This window comes from Pollicipes pollicipes, unplaced genomic scaffold, assembly GCF_011947565.3.
Source record: "Pollicipes pollicipes isolate AB1234 unplaced genomic scaffold, Ppol_2.1 Scaffold_7261;HRSCAF=8764_pilon_pilon_pilon, whole genome shotgun sequence".
NCBI lineage: Eukaryota > Metazoa > Arthropoda > Thecostraca > Pollicipedomorpha > Pollicipedidae > Pollicipes > Pollicipes pollicipes.
The window spans coordinates 8,294,309-8,303,708 of NW_023597054.1; the positions used below are offsets into that span (position 1 = coordinate 8,294,309).

Sequence of the window (9,400 nt, forward strand, 5' to 3'; positions counted from 1 at the left end):
TACATTTGAGATCACGGCCCTACGGGCAGAGGTCCTTAATGTGACCTACAGCCAGCCTTCGGACTCTTCTTATCTTATATTAGTATTTGGTCTCTTATATTAGTCTTTGGTCCATATTTGGTGTCGAGAGACCCTTCGGCCCCTCTTTGGGCCCCTCAAAATCGCTCTGACTCGGGGCCACTTGCCGCCACAGTTCGAGACGGTGGCCCCTAACCGACACAGAAGCCCTTCATTGTACCAGGGACCCCGAACATTACAAATCGCGAGCCCCCGGCCTTGTTTCTGCTTGGGAAATGGGTCTCAAGGGCTCAGACGGACATGGAGCCGACTGTTCGGTGTTCGTGGTCTCGGACCGATTGTCTCAGGGGGAGGGGGGGAGGGGGTGATCCTAAAACGATGCAAGGGGACCTCTGAGTAGTATTTTAAGTCACGACCCTCCGGGCCGCGATTCTTTACGTGACCTACAGTCAGTTCTTTAGACCCTTACACCCCCCCCAAACAGGCCTTTGATCGTCGGTTCCGGTGTGCTGTTCAAAAGTGCTGTTCAAAAGTTGAAGAATGATGTACATTTAATCTTGGGTGTTTTTGGTTCATCCTTAGCACACATTAGCAGTTATGAAATGTCGACAGCCAGATTCAAGTATTTCACCACCTTGCCAATAATTATTGATGCTTTGAATGGTCATTCTTTCCGCATGTCAATTTACAAAATTGTAAGATAAACGGCCTAGACTGCTTAGCAAGCGCGCGGGCTGAACGAGTAAAACGTTTTAAAACGCCTTCTGTTTCATACGCAAGCGCGCGGGTTGATCGAGTGAAACATTTTAAAACGCCTTCTGTTTCATACTTAGTAAGCCTTTGTCTTTCGTTCGGGCTGGTCAGGTGTTACCGATATGACATAACTGGTGTACTGGCTCTAAACACTAGGGTCAGTGGGTCTGATTGGCATGAAAACAAACATGACGCTATTTTGGTGGTGGGTTCAGGGTATACGCGACACACAATACTTAGCAAGTACAAGCAATGTGGGATTCGTCTCATCATTTTATTACCGTCTCCTACCCATCTTTAAGAAAGCCATTCATTTGCCATTCCTCTTAAATCTGTATTATTTGCCCTTGCGATTTGGAGACCTGCGATGAATAAAGTGTTCGCTTCTAATAACGTCCCTTGACCAAGTGATGTAATGCTGGCTTGTGATGGAAAGTGACATTTACTTCATGGAAGAAAGCATGGCGGCCAAAAAGGTGGCACTCCAGAAACTGATAGATTTTTGGTACACAGACTTGATGACATCGTATTCATGCATTTTATGTGTGAACAGACACGTGAACAGGTTTGACGGGTTTTGCGTGATTGATCTTTGGTAATCTTGACGCGCGTCTCGCATATGTCTGGATTACGTGTTTTTGCAGGGGGTTGGTTTCCTTTACCGGTGGACGACTTTAACTCCCCACCGACTTGTGATGCAGGCAATCCCAATTCAGTGGTCAGCCTTCTCTTCCCAGTTTATGGCGTCTGCCCTGACAGGAAGGCTGGACCAGGCAGCAAATCGAACCCCGTACGTCTGGTTTCCTATACGCGCGGCTTAACGTATGTTTCTCTACCTGTTTGGTACAGTCAAAAGGCAACGAACATGCGTTGTGTTTTACAAATGCTCGTGCTCACTGTTACAGGCACCAATCACACCGTGTGAAGTTATTCAGCATGCCACTAGCAAAGATGGCATGTTTATACTGGTGAAGTTTAGTGGCTTCAGGTAAGAGCATACAGTGTCCCGATCTCATCGAGCTAACAAGTGATCCTTGTTGGTAGGACCCCAGTGAATGACACTCGTGCATTGCGTTTCGTTTGAACAGCCGTGAGCCGATTTTTAAGACATTCAATGAAAGACTGAATGACTTGAGTGCTTCGTCTGTGCGTTTCTTGGCATAGCTGTTCAGGGCATGAATAAACCGATATATACATTGTTATACTTACCTGAAAATGAGCATGGGCGGTGCCGAGATCGGAGGCAAACGGGCTGTCCGATCCCCTTTTTTCCAAAGACCTCGACAAAACCCATGACCAATGTGCGTGCCGTGGAAAACCCTACGACCCATGCGCCCAGCGGCCCATTACCCAACCAAGCATAAGGTGGTAGTCAATGGACTATTTTTGCAGTGAACGCGCAAAGGACCAATGCTAAATTTTCAGAAACATGCAGGTTTTAGCCCCTGCCCCTATTCATCCCCGGTTCTCTTACCCATGTCTTGCAGTGGTGCAACCAAAGACACGTGAGCTGTCTATACCTATGAGCGTGCCCTGGGAAAGCGTGGCTTTTCGGCGATGCTAGCAACCAGCCCTGACGTCTTCCATGCTGATGTGTTATGATCGTTAGGCGAGGGTATGATTGTACGATAAAAATAGCGTCATGAAATGTAGTGAAACGGGTCTCCAGGGTGACTCCAGGGTCTCCTAAATGCTTTCTTTCCTCGCGCATGAGAAAATGGTCGTATAGAATAACAGCCAACGCTTCTTTGCTTGATTTTACAAATACAGAATTATCTGACTATTCTTAAGGCCCGTTCTGGCCACTCCAGGGCCCCTCAAGTTTTTCCGTGTGCCACTCCTGGTCACTAGTTGTCTTCTGCTTGCCTAATTGGCGTGCATTCTCACGTTTTTCTACTTATTTCAGAGTTCCTACATGGGTTTCGAGAGAAAGAGTGCCTCTGAGCCTAATCCGGTCATATTTTGAGAAAGGTTGGTGCATGGTTAAAAAAATGTTTCTTAAAGCAATGAGTGAAGCGTGAGCAGCAGCATAAGCTGAGAGCATCAGATCGCACAGTGCCCTTTGAAAGTAGGTGTAGCAACCAAGGGTGATTGTGCTCTGTTTTGGGTTTAAAACTGATCAGTGGTAGATACCACCTAACAAAATAATGTGTCATGGCATGGACTGTCTGTCATTGCTGCAAGTCCCAACTGCTCTGCGCGGGAAATTTGCTCATTGCTTTGTTTCGTAACGTTTTGCAGCTTGTGTGTCTTCATTGTTTTTTGCTTGCTTTTAGTTGGATATAAAGTGGTTCTTTTGTACTTGCCAAGATACCAGTCATCACGAACATTTTTGTTCCGTCCATGAAGGAAACTGTTCATAGAATTTGAACATACGCATGGACACACGCACCAACGTGATCCCATGTAGTAGGCATCACAGAGTAACTGTGGCCAACCATGCACTTGCCCGTACCCTAGCACCGAGCGGGGTCAGTAGACCGACGCCCCATGAATCGATGTCCCCTTGGTTAAACAGCCACTTGGCCATGTGGCTTAGTTGGCTAAGGCGTTGGCTTCGGAGCCCAAAGTACCCTGGTTCGCCTTTGACCACCGGCGCATTGTGTCTCGGTCCCCTCGGCATAAGAATCGCAACTCCGATAGGTCTGGCACTGTAGCGCATCGTTGAGTAACTCGAACGATCCTGCTTCCAACGTTCTGGTTTTTTGTTTTCGTTTTTGCTTAATACTCGTCATTAGGTAACCAATGGCGATCGGTCTGTCCGCAGATCATGATAATTATGCTTCTGGCCTCATTCCTGATGACGATGAAGATGAAGATCGTACGTACCTCCCCGACCCACGGCCAGCAGCGGACACGGACGAGGACGAGGACCAGGACATGGACGAGGACATGGACGAGGACGAGGACAAGGGCAAGTCCAAGGATATGGACGAGAACCAGGATATGGAGGAAGTCAAAGACGAGAACGAGGACGAGGACCAGGATGAGGCCCAGGTAGTGGCCAAGAACAGCAGTAGGGCTTCCGGCGAACACAGTGTCTCTGTTGAAAAATCTCCTAAAGCAAGAAAGCCATCCCTAAAGCGGAACGTTTGCCCCTATTGTGATACCCTGCACACAAAATTTGCACGCCATCTTTTCCGGAAGCATAAACGAGAACCCGACGTACCTGACGCGCTCGCCTTTCCAAAAGGATCAAGGGAGAGGAGAATCACTCTGGAAGGTATCATTCATAAAGGCAACTTCAAACATAACTGCTGTTTTCCGAGATGGGCGAGGAACGATCGTCCCCAGGAGGCGTCCACCCCAAGATATGAATGTCAACGTGAAAGATATGCTGCCATGTGGGAAATTTCACGGTGTCTTTTCTAGACGCGACCTCTTTCGGCATCGGTGCCACGCCCATGGGAAAACTGCCTCTGGGGGCCGAGTCCAGTCCCAGGGAAGATCCTTGCTGTCGTGCCACAGAGATGCCGCGGCTGGTTTAGAAAACCTGATGGCGAAGATGCGAGACGATAGTATTTCGTCCACTTGCAGGCATGATGCCTTTATCATGGAGTTCGGGGTCCGTCTATACACAAGATTGGGCCACGAGCGCCACTAACATGCACACATCAGAGAAAAAATGCGGCAGCTAGGACGACTGCTGCTGGAGCTGAATGCATCAAGCCCAGGATCAGGTCTAGATATGTTTATTCACCCCGCGAAGTTCATGGAAGTGGTAGGCGCGGTCAAGAACATGGCCGGTGTGAAGGAGGGCAAATATCATAGCCTATCGCTTGCTCTCAAGCTTGGTTATGGCCTCAGCGAATGCGCGCGCATACTGAAAACGCGCGGGATCACCAACGAAGACGCCACCCCGAGGACGGCTGCGGACGATTTCCTCCTGCTCTACCAACGAGATTGGAAGCTACACGTGTCTTCTCGTGCGCTTACCACTCTCTAGGAAAGGAAGTGGAATAAGCCCGTCGACCTTCCCCTCAATGCGGATGTTTAGAGTGTAACGAAGGAGGTGCGGGATGAGTTGGTGCAGGCTCAGCGGCTGTTGGAAGAGGAACGCTCTATCAAGAACTATGTTAAATTGTCGGAGACTGCGTTGGCATCCATCATTTTGTTTAACCGGCGAAGGCCGGGAGAAGCGTCAAGGCCTACGGTCAGATCATACAATGAAAGGGACCAAACTCTCAATGAAGATGTCCTGCAGCACCTGTCTCCCTTAGAGCGAGAGCTATGCCATTCGCTGGGAGATTAAGTGGTTCGGAGCAAAAAAGGAGGCGATGTGCCCATCATGCTGACAGCCACAATGCGAGGGGCGCTTGATCAGCTGATCGCAGCGAGGAAAGACGTTGGGATCCCTCTCGACTGTCCACACATTTTCTTCAACAGCGCAGCCCCAGTTGCGAGCATGCTCAGAGGCAGCGACTGCGCGCGGACATTCGCGCGGAGGGCACGTGTCAACAACATCACAGTCACGAAGTACAGAAAGCATGTGGCTACTATGCTGCAGCTGCTGCAACTGAGCGAGATTGAAATGGATATCGTGGCCCGCATTATGGGCCATGACATACGGGTCCACAGGCAGTTCTATAGACTTCCCGAAAAGACGGTGCATGCTGCCAAAGTGAGTAAAATACTACTCGCGATGGCCAAAGGGATCGGCGGATTCGTAGGGAAGACCCTGGATGACCTGACCCCAGCAGTTACGATGTCGTCGAAGGTGGTTCCGCTCCCAGTGTCGACATAAACGACAGCGCTAGCATTATTGCCCCTGACGACATGGGAGTGGAGATGGGGGTGAAGAACGCTAAAGGGATGGCTTCCGATCCCCAAGCTGAAGCAGAAAACGGACCACCCAGGGGGCCAAGGATTAATGAAAGAAGGCCCAAAGCCAAAAGGAGGGGCGTGCTGTGGACTGAAAGAGAAAAGGAGGCTATACAGAGGCGCATGAAGCCATTTATCGGTTCTCTGAAGTGACCAGGAATGGCAGACTGCCTAGCGGCACTGAAGGAGAAGTCTGCACTGTGCCGGCGTTCCTGGAAGGATGTTAAGTTCTGTACATACAATGTGATCCAGAAGCACAAGTGTACCATGGAAATGTAGTTTCAGCTGAAAGCTTGGAATGCTCCATATCTAGATCCCCTGCTGCGTTGTGTGCAATCGCTGCCTTGCGGTGGCTATGTTCTTTTACCTGCAAGCTCGAGAGGCTCCGGACGTTAGATCCTCTGTTGTGTTATGTTGCGACCCCTGCTTTGCGGTGTGGTTGTTTGACCCGTTTGCAAACGAAAGAAACCTTTTGCACAAGAGTGTGTTTGTGGTGGACTGTGATCGGAACTGATGGATTTGCTGTCTCATGCTGCCCTCCCCACATGGAAATAACACAAAAACTTAAAACGAATAGCAGAAAGCCCGCGTCGGGAGACCTCAACATTGCCTCACAGATTGCAGTAGTGACCTATGTCAAGAAGTTTGAAACCGATTTTGTGACCTGCATAGCTGACTGACCTGACCTGCCCCAGATCGTCGTCGATCTGGACTCGTCGCTCATCGTCGATCAGGACTATCGATTGATCGTGGTTGTCATCATTGGGGCTTTACGACGCACTCACCTGCTGAGGTCATATGGCGTCGCCTGACTAACCAAGGCAGTGATTTGTTATTGTGATTGTTCTTCATCTATGCCGTGGGCTGGTCAGACAGGTACCGGCCAGGTACCAAAGACAGGGATAATGAAAAGACAGCGGAAGAACTCGGAATGTTGAAAAATTCATGGAGGTTCAGATTTTTGTACTGTTCTCATTTTACGCATTATTCACGCTTTGCAATCAACCGCCTTAATGTGATGTAATACCACATAGTTTGGCAACTTTTAATTCGCACACAATGTTGTGCGTCCTGTCTTGACAAAGTTTTGGCGTCCACTTCTTGGAAAAAGTTTCGAACGCAGACGAAGAGACATAATTTTGGACTGTAATGAACAAGGCGTAACATGTAGCATAGAAGTAGGCATAAAAAGTGAAAATCATCTGTTGCAAACCGAAAAATTGCGTGTAGCTCTTGCCATGCGTCAAATATAACATAATATGATACAATATAATCAAATATAACAATATAATGCAACATAATGGGAACATCACATAACATTACAATAAGCTACAAATATAGCAGTATGTACTGCAATATAATGCAGATATAACAATATAATACAATATAATACAAATATGACATGATATAGCACAAATCAACATAAATATCACGGCTCCTTCCAAAACAAAGGATGTGCAGGCAAGGCATCAGCAACCAAGTTCCATTTCCCTGTCAGTTGGTTCGCCAACGTGACCGAAGCGACGTTATCACCCAAATTCCCTTTCTTTCCATGCCATAAATGAGGGCAATTTAGATACACATTACAATGCGGAGACCGGTCCCTAGCTTGATAAGTGTAAGGCGTATGACGCACCTTTGACGTCATATTAGCTGGTCCCCGCTTCGCAGCATCCTACGGATGTTGATCCCTTATCGCTAGACCTACGAAATGCTTACCATCGCGCTCTTCGGGTTTTCAGCAGCACTAAGATGTTAATTTCGTAACGCTAGCTCATGTTTAAAGAGGTGTGTAAGTGGTCCCCACTCTGTAGTAGTCTAGCGCGGTCCCCACTTGGGAGGGCTTACAAACAGGTGTGTGTGTGTGTGTGTGTGTGTGTGTGTGTGTGTGTGTGTGTGTGTGTGTGTGTGTGTGTGTGTGTGTGTGTGTGCGTGTGCGTGTGCGTGTGCGTGTGCGTGTGCGTGTGCGTGTGCGTGTGCGTGTGCGTGTGCGTGTGCGTGTGCGTGTGCGTGTGCGTGTGCGTGTGCGTGTGCGTGTGCGTGTGCGTGTGCGTGTGCGTGTGCGTGTGCGTGTGCGTGTGTGTGTGTGTGTGTGTGTGTGCATGTGTGTGTGTGTGTGCATCCACGACCAATATGCATGAATGAATGAAGGCCCCTGAATAATCGAGAGTGCCCGGGTACGTTAACGAAGAGGGCCGCGATGGGTATGAAGGACCCTCCGTAAACGGGATCAAAGGGAAAGAACCCTAGATCAATGCAGAGGGCCCCTGAGAATCTAGTGGCTCAGTGCCTTACCTTATTTTGGCACCAGCAACAGCAGAACGCCCACCGAGCAGGTGGAGGAACCCGAGACCAATGTGAAGGGTCCCTGAGTAACTGAATATACCCCAACGTATGGGGGGCCCACCAAAAGCGTGTAGAACCTTTCGGGCAAGTGGGAGGAATCTATGGAGGGCCGCTGGTCGATCAAGAGTGCCCAGGCATGTTAGCATATAGAGGAGCCTTACGAAAAAATACAAAGAGATCAAGGGTAATGTAGCAAGCTCATTAATGATCCAATTCACCCGGCGAGCCGACATATAAGTCACCAGCAACAGCGTAACGCCTCTGGAGAATGCAATGAGTTGGTCTGCTCACGGGCTTCGCTTTGGCTTGTTGCTTTTCTTGGTCGTCTGGAGGCCTGAGGACATCCCCCCCCCCCCCCCGAGCAAACTACTAAGTCCAGTGCATATGTTGTGAAGTACCGGATGTAAAGCATATGCAAAATAGAAATACGAAGCAGATATGCAACACAGTACCAGATAATGATATATTTACAAGATGCTGGAGGCGGAGCAAGCAGCAATTACACCAAGAGGGTCGTAGAAGTGTACAAGCAAGGCGTCATGCGTCCGTATCGAGACATGCAGAGATGCACTGGAGCCTTTGCGTCCAGGCCAACTGGTAGTAGCACGATGCAGTCGGGAAGGCGTCACCATCACCAGGCATCAGAGCCACGCGTCTCAGAAACGCGCTTACCATCTCCAGGAAACGTGCCGGGTAATGTAATTTGCTCCCCTTCCATACAACCAGCGGAACAGTGAGCAGTTAGTTCGGTGAGCCGGGAACTGCCACTGCTCGTCAAATGGGTACACATTGATTAACCAGTGGCTTTACCAGTTAACCAGTTCCAGTTATTAACCAGTTATTAACCAGTTCTTTTCAGACACTTTGGGTACCATCTAACCAAATTTTAAAACCCACTGCAACACCTCATCACAAGTTTATTATTTCCGATGGTGGTCAAGCATCCATTTCTACGATACATTTTAACGGATGTGCCTGCACTCATCTGAACCTGTAATCACCCATGCAACCATCGAAATTGGCGTTGAGTTTTTCATCCTAGCATGCATATCCATAAAAATAGTTTGCTACCATTTTACTTCGAATTACCCATTAGAAGCATGACCTTGTAGCGTGCTGAGAACTTCGGCGTTATGGCATGCCCGACCCAGCTAAAGTCAAGTTTCGGAACGCCTGTCAAACCAGCAGCAGTTTTGTATCAAGCTGTACATCGACACCAAGGACTCTCACGATCTGGCTGAAAGTGGTACACTGATAACGATAAGCCTACACGTTTTAAAACCTTAAAAGGTAGTTTGGGCATTCGCCACTGCCCGAAACACTTTAGGTTCAAGAACCTCAAGCTTCCAAGGGCAATGAAAGCGGACAATTTTGAACGAGTTAAAAGCGTGTTCCCATGGACCAGTGCCCAAGCTTATAAATATTCAGTTTGGACACATAATGCCTCGCAAAGTTTTGTATG

The 9,400-nt window shown here is 48.6% G+C and overlaps 2 protein-coding genes across 4 annotated transcripts in view; both read left to right on the forward strand.

Annotated features, from left to right (window-relative positions):
* Nucleotides 1-1,674: 1,674 nt before the first annotated feature.
* LOC119112375 (protein BFR2) lies at nt 1,675-4,187 on the forward strand. Of its 3 annotated transcripts, XM_037236536.1 has the most exons (4): nt 1,710-1,759; nt 2,259-2,276; nt 2,678-2,742; nt 3,539-4,187. In XM_037236536.1, exons 1-4 carry the CDS (start codon nt 1,728-1,730, stop codon nt 4,141-4,143), a joined length of 720 nt encoding a protein of 239 aa, XP_037092431.1. In that variant the 5' UTR covers nt 1,710-1,727; the 3' UTR covers nt 4,144-4,187. The 3 variants fall into 3 exon arrangements, 2 of the variants coding, with proteins under 2 accessions (XP_037092432.1, XP_037092431.1); XM_037236537.1 differs by lacking the exon at nt 2,259-2,276 and having other exon boundaries at nt 1,694-1,759; XR_005095709.1 differs by lacking the exons at nt 2,259-2,276; nt 2,678-2,742 and having other exon boundaries at nt 1,675-1,759; nt 3,539-4,104.
* A 3,605-nt stretch (nt 4,188-7,792) lies between these two features.
* The window catches only part of LOC119112835 (double C2-like domain-containing protein beta), a 16,386-nt gene continuing 14,778 nt past the window's right edge, over nt 7,793-9,400 (forward strand). The window contains exon 1 of the mRNA XM_037237120.1: nt 7,793-7,796. Within this exon, the coding sequence (XP_037093015.1) occupies nt 7,793-7,796 (4 nt within the window). The remainder of the gene's footprint in view (nt 7,797-9,400) is intronic.

Coding starts and splice junctions, on each gene's coding strand:
- LOC119112375 (XM_037236536.1), top strand. CDS start 1,728: ATGTTTATACTGGTGAAGTTTAGTGGCTTCAG. Junction 2,743..3,538: donor CCGGTCATATTTTGAGAAAG/GTTGGTGCATGG, acceptor GTCTGTCCGCAG/ATCATGATAATTATGCTTCT.